This window comes from Drosophila serrata, unplaced genomic scaffold, assembly GCF_035046125.1.
Source record: "Drosophila serrata isolate PLE 108 unplaced genomic scaffold, ASM3504612v1 contig_295, whole genome shotgun sequence".
NCBI classification, from domain to species: Eukaryota; Metazoa; Arthropoda; class Insecta; order Diptera; family Drosophilidae; genus Drosophila; species Drosophila serrata.
In genome coordinates this window covers 1,518,343-1,541,343 of record NW_028257193.1, presented here as the reverse complement: position 1 = coordinate 1,541,343, position 23,001 = coordinate 1,518,343, and the positions used below count along the sequence as shown (strand labels likewise).

The 23,001-nt window shown below is 42.1% G+C and overlaps 4 protein-coding genes across 7 annotated transcripts; 2 read left to right on the top strand and 2 right to left on the bottom strand.

Moving 5' to 3' along the window:
- The first annotated feature begins 1,785 nt into the window (after positions 1-1,785).
- On the top strand, positions 1,786-12,227 carry orb (polyadenylation element binding protein orb). The gene is given in 9 exon segments (XM_020962146.2): positions 1,786-2,480; positions 2,618-3,060; positions 3,794-3,930; positions 4,019-4,115; positions 4,118-4,294; positions 4,932-5,671; positions 5,738-5,918; positions 5,978-6,363; positions 6,421-12,227. Coding segments are annotated over 9 exon segments (2,862 nt in total). The 5' UTR covers positions 1,786-2,140; the 3' UTR covers positions 6,782-12,227.
- An 11-nt stretch (positions 12,228-12,238) lies between these two features.
- Pex11c (peroxisomal biogenesis factor 11c) lies at positions 12,239-14,918 on the bottom strand. 3 transcript variants are annotated; one of them, XM_020961849.2, is made up of 4 exons: positions 14,698-14,918; positions 12,838-13,202; positions 12,709-12,768; positions 12,239-12,652 (listed from the first exon to the last, which is right to left on the bottom strand). In XM_020961849.2, exons 1-4 carry the CDS (start codon positions 14,764-14,766, stop codon positions 12,445-12,447), a joined length of 702 nt encoding a protein of 233 aa, XP_020817508.1. In that variant the 5' UTR covers positions 14,767-14,918; the 3' UTR covers positions 12,239-12,444. The 3 variants fall into 3 exon arrangements, with proteins under 3 accessions (XP_020817508.1, XP_020817509.1, XP_086693175.1); XM_020961850.2 differs by lacking the exon at positions 14,698-14,918 and adding an exon at positions 14,269-14,468; XM_086837049.1 differs by lacking the exon at positions 14,698-14,918 and adding an exon at positions 13,296-13,501.
- A 218-nt stretch (positions 14,919-15,136) lies between these two features.
- Positions 15,137-18,071, top strand: wda (will decrease acetylation). Its single transcript, XM_020961848.2, has 5 exons — positions 15,137-15,448; positions 15,521-16,827; positions 16,882-17,182; positions 17,236-17,582; positions 17,647-18,071. The coding sequence occupies exons 1-5, from the start codon at positions 15,269-15,271 to the stop codon at positions 17,792-17,794; spliced, it is 2,283 nt and encodes a 760-aa protein (XP_020817507.2). The 5' UTR covers positions 15,137-15,268; the 3' UTR covers positions 17,795-18,071.
- EloA (transcription elongation factor elongin A) lies at positions 17,850-22,976 on the bottom strand. Of its 2 annotated transcripts, XM_086837048.1 has the most exons (9): positions 22,543-22,976; positions 21,118-21,708; positions 20,708-21,058; positions 20,435-20,649; positions 20,286-20,380; positions 19,918-20,117; positions 19,551-19,842; positions 19,316-19,420; positions 17,850-19,245 (listed from the first exon to the last, which is right to left on the bottom strand). In XM_086837048.1, exons 1-8 carry the CDS (start codon positions 22,621-22,623, stop codon positions 19,341-19,343), a joined length of 1,905 nt encoding a protein of 634 aa, XP_086693174.1. In that variant the 5' UTR covers positions 22,624-22,976; the 3' UTR covers positions 17,850-19,245; positions 19,316-19,340. The 2 variants fall into 2 exon arrangements, with proteins under 2 accessions (XP_086693174.1, XP_020817263.2); XM_020961604.2 differs by having other exon boundaries at positions 17,850-19,420.
- Positions 22,977-23,001: the final 25 nt, after the last annotated feature.

Sequence of the window (23,001 nt, the reverse complement as noted above, 5' to 3'; positions counted from 1 at the left end):
TGCACGTACCTTCATCAAGTTGTCATTCAATTTTTAAATCCATAGCAAGTTTTGTACTTAACATAGTTGTGACAAGTTGACAAAGACTAAGGAAGCCGTCGACTGTCGCTCCATTGCCGGCATTCAAAACTTGCTGCCGCCAACGCCAAGTGGAAGTTCTTTTCATTCCCTTCGACTTGTCAGTCTCTTATGTGGCGGTTAGATCTTTAACTTTGCTCCTCGAACCATTTACCTACCAGATCTCTTTTGTAGGATGGTTCCCGGAAAATCGCATCATTTCCACTCACTGCATGCTCGCACAATGAATGTTTCTGCAAGTTAATTAAAGTTTTACATGAAAACCATTTAGTAGAAGAGATCAAATGATAAGCGATTGTCACTAACGATCTGGTTTACTATTGTTATTACTATTGTCTTTTTATATCTAAAGCCATTAATAACATTTAAACGCTATTAGCAGCTCAATAAAGTTACATTTCCCTTGTTACCTAACCCAGTCAGGCACATAGACAATCAAGGAGCGTCTCCCTTCTGGGTAACTGGAGCAACTCCTTTGCTCGCACCCACTTATCATCATCTGACCATTGACCGTCACCGTCGCCGTCGCCCAACCGACAATGACTTGTTGCCTTGGCTTTGGCACATTTAGCTTTCCCTCATCCCCGTTGTTATCCTTTTCGTCATCCATTCCAGTCACCAAGCTTCATCTCTCTTCGTTCTCCGGACCGAATCGTTGGCTTTCGTTACGTTCCTTTCCATTTCGCGGGCCGCATTAATCCGGCGTAATGAGTTGTACGCCATTTTGCTCTAAATTGTTTGGTGAGTGCCTGATAACAATATTTGCACTAATTTGGCATTTTTAAGTGTGCTCCACTGACACTTGATGCGCTTTTAATTGCGCCCAGGCGCTCGAGAGTGCTTCAGAGGAGTGCGAGGTGAAGGAGGTGGACGAGGAGACGGGCGGATGTGCGGGTGGTGGCACTGCCTGTGCGACAAGGGTGCCGGAAAATGGGGAAAAGCAGATGGTGCGGTAGTGCTGTCTCCTTGTGGCTGTCCTCGTGCGGTTGCATCCGCATCCTCATCCCCTTGCCGTCGCCTGGCATGTGGCAAGAAATGTGAAAGATAAACGATTCATTAGTTGCTGCCTGGAGGAGAGTGGGGAAAACTCCTGTCCTTCCCCACCTGACGCACCGAAAAAAAGGGGGAGACTGAGAGACAATAAAAGTTTCACCAACTGCCGCCTGTTTTTATTGCAACTTGAGTGCAAATCTCTTGCTTGATGTCATCGCGTTTCTACGTTCTGTCTTTATATCTATTTTATGGCATCTTCAGTGCAAATCTCCAGCTTGATGTCATCGTTCTGCGTTCTCCTTTTTAATTTTCAGTACGACACTCTTGATTGCCCCGGAACTGGAGGCAACATGCGAGCTTTGAGCGGTGGATCCACCACGACGGAGCTGCTACAGAAGCACTCGATCAGTTCCTTCCTCGACCACCACCAGCAGCAACCACAGCAACATCATCATCTGCAACTGCAACAGCAACAGCAGCAGCAGCAGCAACAGCAACAACAGCAGCAGCAGCACGATCTTCTGGGTAGATGTAACGACGACGGATTAATATCTTTTATCAACGGTGAGTGATAAAAGGAGTTCTTTGCTAAGTACATTTTCTTTAAGCCTTCTCCTTTAAAACTAGATAGGAAGCTAAGGCCATCCTTTAGGGATTTTATGCAACTGTAGGAAACTTTGTGGTGTTTGTTAATTTGCAAATCGTAAATGTTACTTTTACTTTGCTGCCAAAAAGTCCCATTTGGACTCTAAAATGTCAGTAACACACACAAACATTATTTCAATACTTTTTTACTTTTAGAAGTCGGCACACATACATACACAATTCGTAGTCTAATTTCACATTGTTAGTAAGTTTCATTAGACACGTTGTTTTAAGCTGGCCTCGAGCATCCGCAGACTCGAGTGGTGGGCTTTAAAAAATTTCCCTTAACGTTTGGTCTTCAAATTGTCACCATAAGTACCCGCAATAGCGACGCTGAAATCAAATTTTTAAGTACCACTCAAATTTTAAATACCAAGCTCTAAATTGTTTTTGTCCGCGAACATTGAGGGAAGGCCAGACAGAAATGTGTACCAGCTCGAAGAAACAAAACGCTGAAACCGAAGCGTTCCATTGCGCCAATGGCCTACGATCCGCTGTAGCGCCAATGCTGAGCCTAGAGACAGTTTACATTGGCAAACAGATGTCGCAGAAATCCTTTGAATTCGAGACCAACAGCGAGAGCAGCGACGATGGCAGCAGCAGCAACAACAGTGACACCAAGGACCTTGGCAGTCTGGCGGCAGCCTGCTACGGAGGTCAGAACTTGGCCCAAGACGGCAGTGGTGGCTATGGCAATGGGGAAAGTAACAGCAGCTGCAGCAACCCGAGCAACATGGACAACACAAACACAAACAGCAACTGCAGTACGCCTAATTTATTAGCAGTTTTTCGATTATTTGCAAAGTGCTTGAGGGGCAATAGTTTTGATTTATCGAGGGCTGGGCAAACTTTACGATAATTGTTGACATTGCACTCACCCTCAACCCTCTCTCTTCCTCAGATCCAATCACACTGAACGATCTGCTCGGCCTCTGTGGCACTGGTGGCAATGGGGTCGTCGGAGGTGGCCAAAACCCTTCGACATCTTCGATGGGTGGAGGAGTAGGAGGAGCGGCAGCAGCAGCAGCAGCAGGTAGTGCAGGAGCTACTACAGCAGTCGGTACAGCATCGGGAACAGGAGTAGGATCTGGACTAGGATCGGGCCAGGGAGGAGCCACCTGCCCCGCGAGCCAAACCCCCGGCAGCTTCGGTGGTAACGGCAGCAGCAGCGGCGTCAATAATCTGCTGCTTGCCAGCGCTGCTGCTGCTGTCGCTGTCGCCGCGTCTGCCGGTGATGGCGTCCAGCTTTCCGCCAACGCGGCGGTCTACGCTCCACTCACGCCCAGTTCCACTCAGTCCTCGGCGTCGCCGGGCACCAAGTCGTCCAGTTTCGACTACTTCCAGGTAAGGCTAGGCGCTTTTGTTAACGCCTCCGGCAAATGGCCGTCGTTTGATGCCTGTCCCCACTGGCTGGGACTTCTTCTCCTCTAACTGCACTCAATTTGCACTTAATTCTCCTAACTTTTTGCTTGTACTCGTTATCCGTATCTATCCCCGCCCGTGTGTCTCACTCGTCGGACTATATAACCGTCTTATGATTTCCAAATTATTTCACCTGTCTGTCTCTGTCTCTATGTGTGTTGTGAGTGACTGGGTCAAATTAATGAGAAGTTTGGGATTTTGTATATTTAAAAATTCTGATTATTAAGTTTAGCTTTTAATTGAAAGTAATCAATTTATTTAATTATAATTAAATTAGTCATAGAATAATAATCAATTAAATGAAAGAAAATGGGTTAACTTATTGAAATTACAACCGTATATTTGATGAATTATTAAATAATATTGACCCACTTCACTCGGTGTTTATCCTTTTCAATAAAACCTTGCAGTAACATTCCAAGTTAGCTCAGAGATTCTTATATTCCGATTGTAGCATGTGAGAATATATTCAGAACCAAAAGATACACTTGGAATCAAAAATATGAATAGTGACAATTGCAAGAGTATGTGCAACTTCGTTATGGCGAAGTTATCGGTTGTCTTTACCACCGTTCGTTGTTTCCTTTCCTTGTTTTAATTTATTTGTTGTTGTTTCCATTCTTTCTTTCTTTTTTGGGTGAATTGGCGAACTTAGTTTGAAAATGTTGCACAAAGTAACCCACTTAAGGCTTTCCAAAGAACAAACATCAGCTTCGATTGCTCTGCACCTTTATCGCCAAGTACGCCTACATCTATTTACAATCGCTCCTTTCACAGTTCACCTTTAGTCAGGTAATAACCAATGTGATATGCGGCACCCGCTCCCATTCCCAATTGACCACGTTAACTTATAAAGTGTGTTGTGCCTTAACCCTTCCAGTGACAGCAGCAACTCCTCGAGCGGCAATGGCCTCTCCATGGACTCCATCAACATGCTCTACCACCATCAGCATCAACAGCACCCGCAACAGCACCAGCACAGCACCAGCAACAGCAGCAGCACCAACAGCAGCAGCATCAGGGATACACCAGCTTGGGCCACTCCACGAGCAGTGGCTTGGGACTCAGCCTGGCGAATGCCTCTACGCGATCCAACTCGCCAGAGAGCCAGAACAGCAGCCAGTCGATTAGCGAGCCCAACCTTCTGGACATGATTGTAAGTCTTTTTTATACTCTTACAGGGTATTCTAATATTAGTTAGAAGACTGTAACGCTATGAAGGAATCATTTCTTGATCAGCATCAAAAACTGAATCGATCTAGCCATGTACGGTCGAAATATATATTTTTGAAATTGTTTCAAAATTGGAAAAAGTAATAAGGGGTTACATCATTAAAATTTAAACTTTGGTCCAATACAAATTTCGATAAATATCAATTAAGCGTAGTTATGATCGATTTCCATTTCCCATGTAAGGTTATATGTACACACTTTCTAAAGTTTTTTTGCTATTTGTATTTCTTATTATTATTTCACTACTGTCAGTCAAGCTACTCTTGATTTTTCATTCAAACAAAACAAAATTTTTGGTTACAAGTAATATTCGTTTAAAAAAAAAGAACAAAAAATTAGGTTTTAAATTTTAACGTAAAGACAACAATGGCTAATATTTTAACACTGGTAAGATAATTAGAAGATCAAAAACTTTAAAACGATGTTGCAACAACAAATTATGTGTGTTTTTCCAATCTTTTGCTTGCACATTCTGTCTTGTAGATATCTCATTCCTCTTTAGGCTTCTTAATTATTGCGTATACACATATATTAAGATATTAAATCAAAATGTCTTTCAGAATTTGCTGTCTGTTAATAGCAACAAATTAGCCTCAATGCAGCAGCAGCAGCAGCAGCAACTGCAGCAGCAACAGCAGCAGCAACAGCAGCAGCACCATCACCATCAGCAGCAGCAACAACAGCAACACCAACACCAGCAACACCAACACCAGCTACAGCAGCAATTCGCAAACATGAGCAGGAACTACGAGCAGCAGATGGCCAACAATGGAGGTCAGCAGCAGCACGGGTTCGATCTCAATGGCGTTGGCACTGTCGGCGGGGGCAACGAGAATTGCCTCGGTCAGTGCAGCCTGGACAACTTCGCTAGCGTGGATATGGAACTAGCCAAGTTGCAGAACTTGCAACGTATCAACACGCTGAAGCTGCTGCAGGCACAGACGCAACAGATGCCGTTGCTAAGCCAACTGCTGCAGAGCTATGCTGGCGGCAACGTTACGGGAAATACCTTGAACAACCTTATAGGTATGGGCGGGTCGACCAACGGAATAACCATGTCGGATATGAATGGTGGCGGCACCGGCAACGGAACCAACAATGATGGTCATCTGGATCGCGTGGCAAAGTTCCACAGGACCTCGGCTGCTCTTTGTGACGCCACATGTACCTGGAGTGGACAGCTGCCGCCGCGCTCGCACCGCATGCTCAACTATTCGCCAAAGGTCTTTCTCGGCGGCATTCCCTGGGATATTAGTGAGCAGTCGCTAATCCAGATCTTTAAGCCCTTCGGCTCCATCAAGTGAGAGAGCGCAATGTAGCATTTTACCCGAATTTCTTAGTAACCCCCAAATCTCGATTTCGGCAGAGTGGAGTGGCCCGGAAAGGAACAGCAAGCTGCGCAACCCAAGGGCTATGTGTACATAATCTTTGAGTCCGACAAGCAGGTGAAGGCCCTACTCTCCGCCTGTGTGGTTCAGGTGGATGATTCCCACAGCGGCAGTAACTACTTCTTCAAGATCTCCTCACGTCGCATTAAATCAAAGGATGTAAGTATATCAAGTCAAATTAAGTGATTCAAATAAGACATTTGTTACCGTTTAAAAAGGTCGAGGTCATTCCATGGATAATTGCCGACTCCAACTTTGTGCGCTCAAGTTCCCAGAAATTAGATCCTACGAAGACCGTATTCGTTGGTGCTTTGCATGGCAAGTTAACAGCTGAGGGGCTGGGTAAGATAATGGATGATCTATTTGATGGTGTGCTGTATGCTGGCATTGATACGGACAAGTACAAGTACCCGATTGGATCGGGACGCGTGACCTTTAGTAACTTTCGCTCATACATGAAAGCCGTCTCGGCCGCCTTCATTGAGATTCGAACCACAAAGTTCACCAAAAAGGTGCAGGTGGATCCATATTTAGAGGACGCCCTGTGTTCAATATGCGGAGTGCAACACGGTCCCTACTATTGTCGAGAGTTGTCTTGTTTCCGGTGAGTAAATCGAACTGTAAACATTGAAATCTAATCTAATTATTTACTCTATTTTAGCTACTTCTGTCGCAGTTGCTGGCAATGGCAGCACAGCTGTGACATCGTCAAGAACCACAAGCCCTTGACCCGCAACTCCAAGTCACAGAACCTGGTTGGCATTGGCCCATCCTCGTCGACCGTTTCGCTGGCCTCATCCAGCCACAGTAATAATGGCGAAAACAAGACGCCGCATCACCAGCAACAGCATCAGATCCAGCAGCAGCAACTGAAGCACCATCATCTCCAACAGCAGCAGCAAGCGCAACAGTCTCACAATCTGAACTTGATGAGCAATCCCGGATCTGGCAATGCTGCAACATTGTACAACTTCCAGCAGCAACAACAGCGGCAAAAGCAGCACAATCATCCGGCGATCTAGGCAGCCTAAGCTTTTATCCGCACCGTTTTACGGATTTTTCCGCATATACGTGTAAGGCGCAATTTCGGACTTTTAGTGGCAGAGTTTTTCCAGAAGCCGATGGAGACCCGGGCTCGTCATCAACTTCATCATCATTATCATTGTGAACACAGTTTTATTGATGTGTGTATATTAGATCGGTAGGATATGATGAAGCTTACACTTTGAATTTCCTTTAAGGCAATTAGTGTTGGTCGATGACCGCTCCCCCCCCTCAAAGGACCCCCCAAACACACTCACACTCATTCATACTATTTTTTTGATAATCATGCTTACATATCAGCATTTGGAGCTGGCATTCGAATGTTTAACGAATGGATATACGTGAAATGGTCGCCCCTACACTATACTTGTTAATTTCTTAGCTAAGAAAGCTGTTCATATTTTCTTCTTTGTACAATGTCTAATTTTAAGCGAACGAAGCGGCTCAAGTGCTGGCGTCGGGGAACTGGAAGAGACTCGACCCAGCAACTTTCCGATTAGATAGATGAGACTTTATATATATATTTTTTTTGTTATGTTTTGCGCTATTATTGAGGAATTTTATATGGTTTCTTTTTACATAGCTAAGTCCCCCAAGCCCCGAGTTGAAATGATTATATTATGGATTGTCCGTTAAGCGTTTATCAGGGAATTTCAATTTTTAAAAAGATATTTTAAAAATTGTAAATTCATTTAACTCACCACCAACCAGTCCCACTTTATTTTTTTGTCACTCGAATTGAATTTTGTTACGAACCTGAGTTACTATATATATATTTTGTTTAGTTTTTGTTTTGGATTAGCTTTAAGCTTAATATCGATGTTGAACATCAACGCGATGCCTGATTGATTAATTGTTAAACTTTGTTTTAAGGCTTTATCATTCTTTGGCTTTTTTGGCTGTTCCACACCAGTTTTAGAGCACCGCTCGGCACTAGGCTTATAATTTATGTCCCAACATTCTTTTCCATGTATTTTGAGAACGGATCTCAAGCGCCTATATATTAACCTATATTTAAAATACTCATACATGTATGTAGCCACATAGTATTACATATTGAACTTTACGCAAGGCCTTAACTTTATTTAAACGTTACTCATTTTGTACACCTAACACGCATAGTGAAAAATAACCGAAAAGAACTCTATACTTAAACCAAAACCGAACGAACGCGAACTCTAAATTCATTCATAAAACCAAACACACTATTCTCGAAACAAAACCACAAATATATATAACAACAAATCGCTTTTGACTTAGCCTTTGGTTTCATTTTGGCCACTCTTAATACAAGCTTAACACCTAACACTAACCTTGCGCTTCCCATGCTGATTGTTACTCTTAAGCTAACCAAGTTAAGAAACTAGAACTAGTCTAATATCAACATTTAAATTCAAACGAATTTAAGCATAAAAACAATCAAATTACTTTACCAAAACAACTGAATACTCAGAATGACCGAAAGCAACCAATGTAATCGAGTAATTCAGACTCAACGAGAGACGACGGGTGTGTTATGTGTCATTTTAACGCATATGGCCCCCTAGGCATTAATTGTTTTTAGCATTATCTCGTACATCACACATTTACACACGCATTACGATGAACCTACAGGGATTTTAAGGTAGTCTTCAAAAGAAACAAATATGAGAAACCATGTAATTATAACAATAACGAAACGAGAAACGACGGCTAGGAGGAGGAGGAGGGAGCAGAATAGTTGAATTTGTTTAGTTTTTAATATATAGATTTGCTGCGAGGATAAGCAATTTTTAAAGTACTCGAGGGATTGCGGGTCTAGGCAAATCAAGGATGCCTCTTAGTGTAACGGTTTCTGTTGTAGCGCCTACACCTAGCTTAGTTTCCTTTAGCCAGGACCAGTTCACACTGGCCTGGCCGGTGTATGATTAGCAATAAACATAAGCCCAGGCCCACAAGTGCAGTGCATTGTTACTAACCATTTACCATATACATATATGTACGTTACCTATCTATACACGCAAACACACACATAATTAATGCCTTCGATTAGGAGAGAGGAGAACCGAACCCAAGAAAAAAAAAACAAAAATCACCCACTTAAATCGCTTTAATGCCAACCACAAATCAAAAAGCTTATTGACTACTTTTAATGCAATCGAGAAGTATTGTAAAGTATGCCTACCAAGTGGAATCAGCGTGGCATTGGTTCTAGATAATAGAAACTAAAAGGATATCAGGGGTTCAGAGCATAAGGAATGCCTATGTGGCCCTATATATACCCTGAAGTGGCGAATAGTCTTCCCCCAAAATGAGAGGAATACTAGGTAAACAACATATATATTTTAAAAGCCAAAGTTGATTCCAGTTAAGTCGTGGATATAGATAAAGAGAAGGGAGAATACCTTAACCCTAAGCTAGACAAACTGTAAATATATACGGATAAAATGGTGCTTTAGCTAAATTATTAGTAATCGTAAGACTTACCTTGATAGGAAAACATTAATGCTCCAAAACTGCATCAGCAAAACAAAAAAGACCTTATTTCACTTGCCCTCGATAGTGTTTGAGGGGTGTATCTTTTTAAATTTATTTTTTAGCCTTTATAATGAACTAATTAGGTGGCTGAGACGACATGGCAGTACCATTCTTTTATTGAGAAAATCAGATAAATGTTTCAAATCTATTGGATACATTAACGTTTTTAGCTCGCAGAACATCAAGCTCACATTTCGAATAACTAAATACACTAATATACCTAAACACTAGCACACAAACACACTCGTAAACTTGCAAACATATTCGTAAACAATTTTAAATAACTCTAAAATTTACCATATTTTTACTAACCAAAAGAATAACAAATGAAAGAAGAAGCCAAGCGGGGTGACTTTTAAATGGAACTTTTTAAGGCTATATATTTCGGCAAGAAACAATTGGCGACTCAATCTCGATCGTATATTACACAGTTTTACTTTAAAGTTTTTAATGCTTTTACAAGCTTAAGAACAAACAGAATGTGAATTTTAAATTAACACTTACACACACATACATGTACTATGTGAAACAACAGTTTTAAACTTTTCCACACGGCTTTTCAACTTAATTAACATGAAGTTTTTATTTTCAATCGAAATTAATCTAAAGAAAATGCGAGTCTAGGAGAAGAGATTCACAAATGTATCAAAAATATAATGTTTAAACGAAATGTAAAGGAACCAAAATCGAACGCTTCCCACGCAAAAACCGATAATATTAAATTTTAGCAAAGTAAATCAGAAAATATTAAGAGAAAATATGCAAGGCGTAATTATTAGGCAACAATTCAAAATATTAAACAATCCAAAGTACATATATATTTAAAATAAACACACATATTTTACTGACAACACACACACACCAGTCATCTGATTTATCTTACGTCTCTACTTTTAAGCCAATCTACACACACTATACAGAGTAAATTATTTTTAAACGCATACAAAAAGGGGATACCTGCCCCGTGAATGGAATATCTCTCTGCCTATGCCGATATCTCCAACACACTCATTAACTAACCTCTCTATACTGTACTCTAAACTAAACTGCATACTAAATACTCGTATTCGAAAACCCTATAACAGATATTTTTACTATCGTATTACTGATTGTACTGTCAACTGTATTCAAAGACACACAAGTGAACATGTGAGACACATTTTGGGGGAACATTAGCAAGAACTTTGCAAATTGAATTTTAAACCAACAATATTTGCTCGGCAAATGTGTTACCAGTTAGGCCTAAGCGTAGCGATAAGGGATAAGAGAATGCAATAAGAACGGTTTTTAAAAAGACTATTATACAACCTATATATATACACCAATGAATATATAATAACGATAATTCAGAAAGGAATACTAAGCTTTTAATGCAATAATCAAATACCACATATACTATATATACATACATGCATATATATATTTTAATAATTACTTGCGGGGCAACCCAATGGCGATTGAGTTAAGAGCTGCCCCGCCCAGAATTCGTATACCGTTATTATAGCCAAGGAGCGGAAGGATATTTAGAAGAATATTTAGTAGCGGGCGCCATGCCCTTAACCGGAAATGGCGGCCCAACTAATTGATTTTCCCACCTTATATAGGAATATAAACAAAAAATTACTGCAGTGCCATTTTAAATAGCTTCCGATAAGTAAAAATATATATACAAATAAATACATAAATATTTATAAAATACAAGGCATACATTAGTACGTACATAAATACTTAGTACAATGTTGTTCCTAGTTCTTAGAGGCCTCCGAAAAAGCCCTGAATTGTTTTTTACAAAAACACCTCTTCTTCGCTCCCTCAAAAATGAGAATCGGAAGAATCTGGCAAATAATGTTTCTTATAGAAAGGAAGAGTTGGGTTCAAATTCTTGGATGGCCTCTTCTAATTTCGAACACGACGGTGTACACGCAATATAAATTCATACAAATAAAGATATATACCTATTTATGTAATAATAATTATTATATATTGTTATGAGCAAGAGTTCAAATTGCATTATGGTTATAACAAAAAAAAAAGTAAAACACACTTACACAACAACTACAAAAAGCAAATGGAACAATGTTGAACATATTTTGAGTGCGTGGAAATTTTTTGGGAACTTTTTGAAGCTTTTTTTGTAAATGGAGCGATGATCTTCAATCGAATATGCAAACGGAAGAGAAAATATTAAATGTAATAATAATTAAAGCAGAATACAACTCCTGTAGCTAGGTATATTATCGAAAATTAACAAATCCCAGAACTATATCTCTATATCAAAATAACGAGAATTTTAATAAACGCCGCACCTAATAGACAGCAGATATAATAGGACTATACAATAAAAGGATAACAACTTCATTCATATTTCGTACATCTAAAGAGCTTACCAAAGGAAGCGGCAGTCGGGCAGAGCGAATAACTAGTAACTGTTAATATTTACCCGCTTGCGGCTGACACAGGCAAAGAAATTGTATAAAAAGAACAAAATATATTATATATATTTACTAACGAATGTTATTTTTAACCATTACCACTGGCCAGTGAGCTTGGGATTACCCCGGCTCCTGAGCAGGTCCCTCATGTAATCTATAAATCCAATTATTTAGCCTGGAATAATGCATAACAAGTATAAAATCAGACATATGAGTATTTTAAAAATGCCTAAAGACGAAACATTGTATACAATGACTGCTAAACCGACAAATCGTATGAACGAGGGGAGGAGAGATAATAATAGAAACTCTGGTAATGAACCCTCACCGGGGGGCTGACAATATATAGGAGGAGCCTGTACAATAGGTTAAAAATTCTGCTGGCAAAACCAAAGCATATACTGAACCACATGTATCGGAATCTAACAGAATACAATAAAAGAAGTAACAGATAATAAAGGACACACAGACCAAACATTCCCCAACTTTGTTCTTTTCTTTCACAATTAGCGTGTATATTGTGCTCTTTAAAAGATACAAATCTTACTGGCTAAACACTTGCGAGTGCCGTACAAAAAAACTACATCATTTTCACAATCAAAACATTTTTACCGACTAGCTTAAAATTCTGATCAACAATTACGAGTACACAGATTGAAAACACGAATGACAATGATGACGCCAAAGCTCAACTACTTGTTCAGTCTTCTCTTGGCAAAGATCTGGTAGATGCCGAGGCCAGCCGACAGGGTACCTATTGCTCCCACTTGAAATGTGGACAGCTTGCCGCCCCAAAGATAGCCCTTGGGCAGTGTGCTGACGGCGTGTACGAAATCGAGGGATATGCGAACGATGGACACCATTTCCAGCCGATGCTTAGCCAGGGATTTGGTATCCAACCTGTGGATTCAGAGGGGTTACAAAGCACTCTTGGATAATATGTAATTGTAACTCACTCGTTTAGGTTTGCAGTGCGGTTTAGTTTGTCCTGATTTAGTGAAAAATTCCTCATTGTTCTGCAATAATTTCAATATTTTTTATTATATTTTCTTAAAACGTACATTCATCATCGATTTCGTACTAACCTCATGAGGTTCAGATATACTGACAGTACCCAGAATATAGAGTTGACGTTGTCCCAGCTGTCCGCATGTTTTACATCCAGAATCTTGTGCTCGGCCAGCCAGCAGACCTTCTCGATGGGATAGTAGAGCAAATCCACAATGTTGGCTGTCACGCCTAGGACAGCCATGATGCGATCAGGTTCATTCTCTCCCAGCCCGTACTCCAGGGCGTACTGAATCATAGGTATATCATCGATCAGACGCAGGGTGGCCCTCGCTCCCGAGATCCTTGAGCTGGCTGTGGCATATCTCTTGGCCAGATCAGGATTCCGCCTGGCATGGTATCCGGCCACCAGTTTGGCGCTGTAACACAACGCCTTCATCACCTGCGGAAATGAGAGAAAATCACTGCTAAATATCATTTATGCAATATTATTTTTGCTATATCTTCCACGTATTTTTCCACCATCTCAGTTTACCTTCACTTGACCTGGATTTCCCGCGTCAGCCCTGCAATTTGTGGAATTGCTTGGATGTCACAAACAGATAAAACGCAATCAGCGATAAAAAGAACACAGCGAATGCCACGAACATCTTGTTTGCCGACTGCCAGCGGAGTGCACCTGGGGTTCCTACTCCCAACAGGATGGGTAATGGGTTGTGTGCCACTGTTTACCCATCAATACTACAGTTTATTTGACCAGCCATCAATGAATTATGTAGTTATTCAATACGAAACAAAAAGGTTCATTTAAAACGAAGGTTTGTATACACTATTCCTTTTTAAAACAAGCTTAATTCTATAGATATAATATTCTCAAAGTTTTTTATTATTGGATATTTTTAGTTTTTTTGGAGTCTATAAAAATTACTACCGAATTGAAAACGTTACAAAATAAGAAGGGAACATAACTTTGGGAAGCCGAAATGTGTACAACCAAAAACCATCATAACTAGGCAAAAAATGCATTAATTTTAAATCGGAAAACTTTCCAATGCTTCTTTTTATCAGGTTTATAAATCTGCATTCGTTTTGAATTCTAAAAAATTGAAGTTTTTGCCAATTTTTGACAATTTTAACGGTGTAACCCCTTATCAAATTTTGAATTTTTGAAAGTTTTAAATTTCGTTAGATAAAGCTAGATCGACTCGGCTTTTAATGCTGATCATTAATATATATGATTTATAGGGTAGGAAATGAATCCTTCAGAGTTTCAAGCTTTGGACTAAAATTATTAAGCCCTGCAAGGGTATTATTAAGTCTTACACTTGACAATGAAATATGGTAATTCAGAAATTCTTCTAAATGCAGAAACTATAGTCACGGAAAACACAAATTCAAAAATAATACAACTCTTTGAAAGGGTAAATGTCCCTTGTTTTTTGGTGTGGGTGTTTCCTAATGAATCGCGTGTTCCTCGCCTAAGGTGTGGGTTAGTGGGCTAAACAAACCTTTCGCTCGTAACGTATTATCCGCTTTATTTGGCATCGGGTTAACGGTTTGCCGGCTATAGTATTGAACATTATCTCGACTCGAACGCCGCCAAATAGCGACTGATAAGCCAGAAGCAAAGAAACTCATTGCGAATGCTCTTAAAGAAGTGAGGCAAGGTCCAATCTGCAGCTACTTCCTCGTCCAAGACCCCGGCCCAATGCCAGCAGCAGCAGCTTCCCCGCAAAAAAACCTGTTGGTTGGCTTTGCCTTAACTTCGACCGAGCCCCCCAATGAACCAGTCCAAAAACAAACCGTCAATATGCCACGATGCATTTTTCAAATTGAGCTTTTTTTGGGAAACACGAATGGAAAAATGTAAACAAACAGGTGTGCGGCAGTTTAGATGGGAAATTGATTTTGCAGAGTGGGGTGTTTTTATATGTTACCTTATCGCGCCCTCCATAGGAATCGATTATATCACAGAATTCGTTCACAAACTTTGTTGTGCTGGTCATAATTGCTTTTGTTAAAGGGCCAGGTACCGATTTAAAGCAGGTAAAAACTCCAACTGAAACACAACAGCAAAAACGGAAGAAATTGTCGTGCGCGGGCGGGGAAACAACAACTATCAGCTGAGGTGCGCCAGTGATAACAGCCTAGCTGCACCTTTCACAATGGCGAAGGCTAGAAAATAGCTAGCTCATAAGAATTTATATGTGAACATTTACTGATGATAATTTAATATTTTAATTTAGTGATTTGAAAACTTTAAAGATGAATATGTTACTAATTAAATATTGGAAATGTTATAGGTTATTATGTTCTTAAATGTTTATTTGAATTTGGCTTTTATTTATCGTTAAATATAGCTACTTTCCCAACACTAACCACAACAAATGCTGGTGAACAGCTGTTTACCGCTGCGCACCGATAACCGCCGCACTGTTATCGGACGCTGGACGCACGCAGGACGGGATCAGGATTCGGAGACGAATTTGGCGAGGATAACACACAACCATGAGCTTGCCCAGCGCCAGCAGCAGCAGCCACGCCCATGCCCATGCAGCGTCGCCCGTTTACAACAATAGCAACAGTAACAATAACAACAAGTCGAGTGCGGGCAACAAGAAAACTTCCTCGAAAAACGATTTTCTGCGCTGCGCCGTCGGCCTTCTGCTGAAGCAGAAAAACTACGTGGTAAGTGATGGATTTACTCTCCACATTCTTCTATTCAGCGATCTAATGGCCTCCGCGGTTTTATTAATCCAGGGCAACGAACGCTTCCGCCGCTCGGACTTTCTTTTGCTGCAGAACAAGCAGCAGTTCGCGGTAAACAAAATGTTGGACACAGATCTGCACGGAGGAAACAGCTTCACCTACTCGAATGTACAGGTGATCACTAACAATCAGCACACGGTGGATCAGCAGTTCGGACGCTTCTCGCAATTTGTGGAGGCTCAGGCAGAGCCGCTGAGATTGGAGATGAAGCGGTTTTACGGACCAATGCTCTGTCACTTTTATCTGGATTTGTTAAAGGCGCGCGAACCCAGAGGCGCTGTGGAACTGCTGCGAAAGTACGCCCATTTGGTGGCGCCTGTGGACCTCTATGACGCTCCACCGCCCACCAAGATCAACGGTTGTTCCACCTCTGCCTCCGAGTCCACCTTCCACATACGGTTCGCTAGAGAAGCCCAGGACACTGGGGACACGGAACTCGACTACTTCATGCGTCTAGTGCAGATTCTGAGCGGTTGCACACGGCTGGAAGCGGCCGAGTCGGACGAGACGGTGGCGCACTTTCGCTCCTCTAAGTACGAATTGCACACCTCTGCCCAGGTGGTGGAGAGAATGTGTGCCTATTTGCAAAGGCGAGGTCATGTCTTGATAATGAACCTGCTGTACACTTGGCTGCAAATACATATCGTGGAGAATGAGCAACGTGCTTTCAGCGAGGATCACCTTCTAGGCTTGACGGACGACCTGGACGGTGAAGAGGCTGAGGAGGAGGTGACAGCCAAACCAACAGTTTCCGTCACTCCTCGAGGAGATCACACGCCGACGAAGCCAACAATCGAAAAATCTGCAAAAAAACGACCTGCGGATGAGCCGAACATCAAGCTGGAGACTGATATAAAGCGGGAGATCGAAGCGGAAGAAGCCGCGGAATCTTGCAAACCCCAGCTCAATGTAGACGCCTGCCTGGACAGCGTCAAATCAGCCACCGAACAGATACTCAAGGCCCAAGCAGAGCTACCGCGCATTCTCAGGATTAGCGAGCGCTCCCGGGGCCTCACTTCCGCGCACCTGGATTCCAGTGAGTGCCATCTGCTCGCCGGCTTCGACAACTCCGCCGTGCAGCTGTGGCAGCTCAACCAGCACAGCTGCCGCGGAAAGAGCTTCTACAGACGCTATCCTCAATCGCAGTGTCCTTGGGAGCTAAACAACTGCGTAGACCAGATGGAAATGGAGCAAGATGCGGAGGATGAGGACAGCAGTGAAGAGGATGTTCGTTGTTCTGAGGAAGAGCGAAGAGAACGCAACAGAGCACGGCACAGCAAATACACTGACAATTCCTAGTAAGTTTATTCCCTAACCGTTGAAGCCTCTTAAGTATCTAACTTCCTTAACAGCAACGAATTCGGCGGCTTGCACCTTCGGGGTCACACGAGAGGCGTCACTGACGTGCGTTTTTCAGCCCATTATCCCCTCATGTATAGTGTGTCCAAGGACGCCACTATGCGGTGCTGGCGGGCGCATAATTTGCACTGTGCCGCCATATACAGAAGTCACAACTACCCAATCTGGTGTTTGGACGAGAGTCCAGTTGGCCAGTACGTCGTCACGGGCTCAAAGGATCTCACTGCTCGCTTGTGGTCGCTGGAAAAGGAGCACGCCCTCATCATCTACGCCGGTCACACGCAGGACGTTGAGGTGGGTAATGAACTAAGAACAGGCAACGATGATATAATGAATCTTTTCCACAGTGTGTTGCTTTCCACCCGAATGGCAACTATATAGCGACCGGCTCAGCGGATCACTCGGTGCGCCTTTGGTGCGCAACCAGCGGGAAGCTTATGCGCGTCTTTGCCGACTGTCGTCAGGCTGTTACCCAGTTGGCCTTCAGTCCAGACGGAAAGATGTTGGCCGCCGCCGGCGAGGAGACCAAGGTTCGCATTTTCGATCTGGCGGCCGGAGCGCAGCTGGCTGAGCTTAAGGATCATGCAACGAGCATCAGTTCCCTTTCCTGGAGTTTGCACAATCAGCATCTGGCCACAGCCTGCACCGATGGCAGTCTGCGATTGTGGGACATCAAAAAGCTGTCGCCCATGGGGTACTTTAGCCATTGTACAAACTTCAATGGTTCTTTTATTAATCTATATTATACGATTCCACAGGGACACAGGCGCTGGAAGCTCCTCGTCCGCATCGACTTCATACTCATCAGCTACAACGAATCGTGTGCTAACTCTCAATAGTTCCTGCCAGCGGCTGGTCGACGTTTTTTACGCGCCCAGCAAGACGTTGTATTGCATTGGCACCTGAATCAAATCAACAAGATGAAACACTGCAGACCGAATGGATCCCCACTCGCTGATAGTTTATGTTTCAAAATAATAATTTATTTGTAATAAGTCTGTATAATATTACTGTTACTATTGTGTGAAACAACTCGTTTGCTTGTCTTTACCTTTACATATATATAATATTTGCCCGCTTTTTAACAATTAACAGAGGAGTCTGCTCTTAAATAGCTCCGAGTTTAATTTTTTTTGTTTCCGTTAGCTTACTAGTGGAATAAACGACTTTGATTACAGTGTAATGCCTTTACATGCTTCGCTTCCTTGCCGCATGATGAATATTTTTATGAATATAAATTTCAGTCTAGTAAAATGATATAAAACAAGAAGATAACTAACTTCGGTAAGCCAAAGTTTATATACCCTTGCATTTTGCACTTAAATAATATGAGCGAATCGGAAATCAATATGTAAAAAACTCATAACTTAGCCAAAAAGGCATTAATTTTAATTCGGAAAGCTGTTCTATGCTAGTTGTTAGTAGATTAACAAAGCTGCATACTCAGTTTTCATGGCTTAATCGACTCGGCATCGATGCTGATCAAGAATATATATGATTTATAGGGTCGGAAATGACTCCTTCACAGCGTTATAAGCTTTTGACTAAAATTATAATACCCTGCAAGGGTATAATATATGTATGTATGAAGAAACTTTGGCCAGTCTCCCAGAAGTTCGATAAAAATACAAAAGAACGACATGGTTTTCTATAAAAAAATAACGATTGTGTATGACATTTCGCAGGATTTACAATTGAAATATATTTTGTGTTAAGGGGATTTACATATTTAAAGAGAACCATATCAGAAAAAAAATGTGTAATTTCATTTGATCGACTAAGCAGACTAAGAAGTATACAATATTTGTATATTTACTTCCAGAATATAATCGGTTCGACTAGATGAGCGATGCATCTAAAGGCAATAAAAACTGTACGTTAATAATTTAGGAAGTTCAATTAGGTATATGAATATGTAAGATTTTGCGTTAATTACACGCATTTATATACACTATATTGGATTTTGGACACTCGCACAGCCCTCTAGCACAAATGAACATTGAACGTACATAAGTTTAAAAGTGAAGGTGGAACCGCTCGCCGCTGTTTTCCAGTTGCAGTTCCATAGAAGGATTAACCTGAAAATAATCTAATTTCGTTGAAAATCTGCGCAGAATGCTACAAAAACATAATCTTATTCAATATACAATCGTTATCCGTCTCAGAGTAAACTTAATTTTTGTAAATATGTATAATTAATGTGAGACAAAGACATGAATAAATAATAAATAGCATGCGCGGTATGCTTTAGAGACAGTAGCATTCGGGTTGCTCGGCGCACTGGGTAAGACAAAGTCCAATACAATCTCGCTTTACTAAACCCCAAAGTTTCTGCCAAATCTGGTTGGCTTATCCTTCTGTTGTTGATGAACAAATTGAGTATAAGGATTGTAACTATAACGAATAAACGCATCTTAATATGCTTGCCAGTTTGTCTGCTGCTTTCAATCGTTTATCGCCTCTGCCGTCCGCGCATTAGGTCTTGCAAGGTCTTGGCCATCAGCGGTGCCTTCTTGTTCCGCGGCACGGCAGCTGCGAATTACAAAAGAATTCATTTGTAAAATATGCTATAGCAGTAGCTACTGAATATCTAAAACTAATTTCTTGTAACTTATTTAATTCTTTTAATTGACTCGTTATTGAGAATATTCATTGAACTCACCAACTTGGGCAGTGTCGCGGGTAGCGGCCAAGACACGCAGACGGGCATCGCCCACCTTGGCGGCGTTAGGCGTTACGCTGGACAAAGCGGCTACTCGAGCAGCTGGTGTGGCAATGAGTTTGGATTTGGTGCCATATTGCTCCTGCTTTCGCATCACACTGCGCGGCGGCTTCACCATGGAGTCCACAAAGGCGAGCTGTGTTTTGCGCACGGGTGCCTCGCTGATCTTTTGTGAGGCCTTAATACTCTCGGCCAGGCTACTAAGCTTACGATCTTTCTCCTCTTGGCAGCGCTGCAAGGATAATAAAGATGATATTCTGACTAAGAGAGGAAACTTATCTAAGGGGATTTCCAAGAGACACTTTACCAGGAACATTTCGCGCCACGTTTCCATCTCCTCACGTCGCTGACTACGACAGTGTCGCTGGACATGCTGCTGCCACAAGATATCACTGTCGTCCATCAGATAAGGGTTGTACTCCTCGATGTTCAGCAGCTGCTGTGGCGTGGCGCGTTCCAGAACGGTTCGAAGGATCTCAAAGGGCACGCCACCAGTGTATTCGAGCGCTGCAACAGGATAAGTATAAGTTTTTCTTAGTTGAGTAAATTAATAATTTTAACCTTAAAGAAGCTACAGGACAGACATGAAGTTTCTTTGCTTCCTTTTATGTTTAGTAATGTTCTGCTTTAAGGTATGACTTAGTTGTCAGATGTTAGCTATTAGCAAGCTCTTACCATCAAGGTTCTTTTGGAGAATGCGCGTGCACAGATCAAAAAGTGAGGGCACCTGCAGGAGTTGGCCAGTTCTTACGCCCGAGTAGATCTTGGTGCTAGATGAAAATCAAATATTAAACACCAATGGAATGAAGACGTCTTAAACATACCGCATGGTTTTTGAAGAAATGCCCTGTGCCAAAGCCTCAGACTCATTGAATCGAGAAGTCTGGGACCTTTGGGTACCGCCCTGGTTGAAAACCACGTCCATCACGGTTTGATTCAAGGGCAAAGGCTTGTAGTTGTTGGAAATAGTTGGCAACTCCAAGGCAATGCTCGGATCCAAGGGTTCCAGCTTGGCCGACGATGCTAGTAACTCGGGTTTCTAATGTGATTATATTGATTCAATTCGATTAACTCTAGTAATGTATATTTTCAATTACTTTTGTGGAGGACGGACGACTGCTCATGAAGGCATCTCTAGAGGTTGCCGCCGGAGCGACTGGAGTTGACGAGGATGAGGTTGAGGCTGTTATCTTAGCGACAGACTTGCTCTTGCCGCTGGTGCTTTTCTTGTTGCTCATGGGCATGTTAAGCATGCCGAGAACGTCGTCAAAGTTGGCGCCCATGCTCGAGTCAAAGCCATCGGGGGAGTCCTCTTCGGACTTAGCTTTCGTTTTTGGTATCTTTGCCTTGCTCGAATCCTCGTCGGCACGCTGTGGGCTGTGTGACCGCTTAGATGACTTCGAAGACGACTTGTGGTGTTTGCTTGACTTGTCCTTGTGCAGCTTTTCCTGTTAATTGACGACAGAGGTCTTGGGTAACAGCATCAATTTATTTTCAGTGTACTCACCTTTTCATGCTTGGATTTGCTGTGTTCGCTTTTATGTGCATCAGATTTGCTGCTCCTATTACTGTTTGACTGACTGGAATCCCTGGACTTGTGGTCGCCATTCGACCTCTTTTCCTTGTGGTCCTCCTTGTCTTTGTCCCTTTCCTTGGATTTGTCGTGGCGACTGCTCTTGTGCTTTCTGTTCGAATCCGACGAGCTCTTGGAGTGACTTTTACTGCTCCCGCTTCGCTCCTGCTTGGAGCTCTTATCATTTCGTTCTTCATGCCTTGATCTGTGCTCGCTAGTATGTCGCTCCTCGCCACTGGATGAGTTACTGCCCTTGTTCTCCTGGTCAAGATCCTCGTCGCTGGACCTTCGACCGTTTGACTTTCCGGAGTCCTCTTCCTGACTGCTGGCCGCTAGTGGGACCTCTGACGAGGAGCCCTCTTCGGCGGTCACCATGGCTTTCCATTTTGTGATGAGCGTTTTGGCAGACTGGCCAACTTCCCCGTTGAACTTGCGCAGGGCATTCACGGTCTTGCCAATGCCGGTCTCCTGCAGGTGCTCGAATTTGATGGGCAGGTTGAACAGCTTGTTCATGCAATGCACCAGCTGTGGAGGTGGCCAAAAAGACGGCTGGGTTAGATGGCGATCTCAAGTAGATGGTACAGAACGTGAGTTTGTGAGGTTAATGGAAAGCAGACTATGTTTCATGATTGACCTTGCTGACAGTACTTAATTTTTTTTTGCTTAGTGTTTACTTTGGAAGGGGACAAAAATTTACATAAATAAAGAAGGGAGTTCATGAGAATTATTTTTTTATTTGAAAATTTAATTGAAATGTTTTCACAACTGTATTTTCATGAAATTTCCAAGTGTTACTCGTGGATTAAAGAACTGCATTTGTTGTTGTTTTCTAATTTTGTTAAGATTTGAACGTAGATTATACTGACTCTTCGAAGTTTCATCATAGTTTTTACCAAATTTGATTGTATTAAATCAAATTAAATTATATAAATAGGCTGAGATAATTTTCCTTAAGTATCACATTTCCAAACAAAACAAAATAATCTTGGAAATTAGTTAGATTACATAGTAACTATAGCTCCCTGAGCTCTTTCCGTTGTTTTCTAAATTACAAAACAAATTATAGACATCGCTTTCTCCACATATGTAAGTATTTTGTCTGGGTCTTGACTTAAGGGCGGTTTTTTGTTGTCTCCGTCTCCGACCTTGAAACTTACTTGCACTTAATATTTAATTTGTTTTAAATATTTAATTAACATTTAAGTAGATAAAGAGTGAGGAGGTAAAATAGACTAACAGAATTTATAGAACCCAAATAAGAAAGGTAGAAAGGTAGACAGGTAGAAAGGATGAGGAAACGTAAGAGCATAAGAGGAAACATAGGAGCGGTGGCAGGAAGAAGCAGGCGTCGCATCTCACCCGCTTTTCGTTGTCGCTGTGCTTCTCAATGCTGCGCTGGTAGTGCCGCACCACGTCCGCCAGATTGCTAGTGGAGTTCATGGTTTCGCCCTGCGACCAGCAGTCACTCGCTTTCCAACCGCGAAGAAGAAAGAAAAATGGCACGCAGGCAGCTGAGACAGCTCCGTCGACCTTGCTTACTTTTTTTTCAGTTTACTTTGCACCAGGTAGCCATACACATACACATGCACTTGCACACTCACACACGGACGGCGGTGCCCAGGCACGCACACGTACACGTTGGAGAAGGCTCCTTTCGCGTGGATACCGAGGTTTTAACAAATTACTGCGGCCTATAACAAATAATTAGCATTTTCTTCTAGACGGCAACGGAAGGTGAAATGAGAATTGCTTTTAGCTGCGTGGCGCTTGACAACACTAGGGAAACAGCTGTCAGCTAGAGTTGTTAAGTGTTGCAAA

Bases quoted from the DNA above. Each gene is read 5' to 3' on its own strand.
- Pex11c (XM_020961850.2), bottom strand. From the start codon at position 14,340: ATGTTCAATACTATAGCCGGCAAACCGTTAACCCGATGCCAAATAAAG. The intron at 13,203-14,268 runs GTTTGTTTAGCC...TCATTTCCGCAG, and splicing joins TAATACGTTACGAGCGAAAG to GTGATGAAGGCGTTGTGTTA. The intron at 12,653-12,708 runs GTGAGTTACAAT...CTGAATCCACAG, and splicing joins CGCACTGCAAACCTAAACGA to GTTGGATACCAAATCCCTGG.
- wda (XM_020961848.2), top strand. From the start codon at position 15,269: ATGAGCTTGCCCAGCGCCAGCAGCAGCAGCCACGCCCATGCCCATGCA. The intron at 15,449-15,520 runs GTAAGTGATGGA...TTATTAATCCAG, and splicing joins TGAAGCAGAAAAACTACGTG to GGCAACGAACGCTTCCGCCG. The intron at 16,828-16,881 runs GTAAGTTTATTC...CTTCCTTAACAG, and splicing joins AAATACACTGACAATTCCTA to CAACGAATTCGGCGGCTTGC.
- EloA (XM_020961604.2), bottom strand. From the start codon at position 22,623: ATGAACTCCACTAGCAATCTGGCGGACGTGGTGCGGCACTACCAGCGC. The intron at 20,650-20,707 runs GTAATTGAAAAT...TAATCACATTAG, and splicing joins GTCGTCCGTCCTCCACAAAA to AAACCCGAGTTACTAGCATC. The intron at 19,843-19,917 runs GTAAAGTGTCTC...TTATCCTTGCAG, and splicing joins CGTGGCGCGAAATGTTCCTG to CGCTGCCAAGAGGAGAAAGA.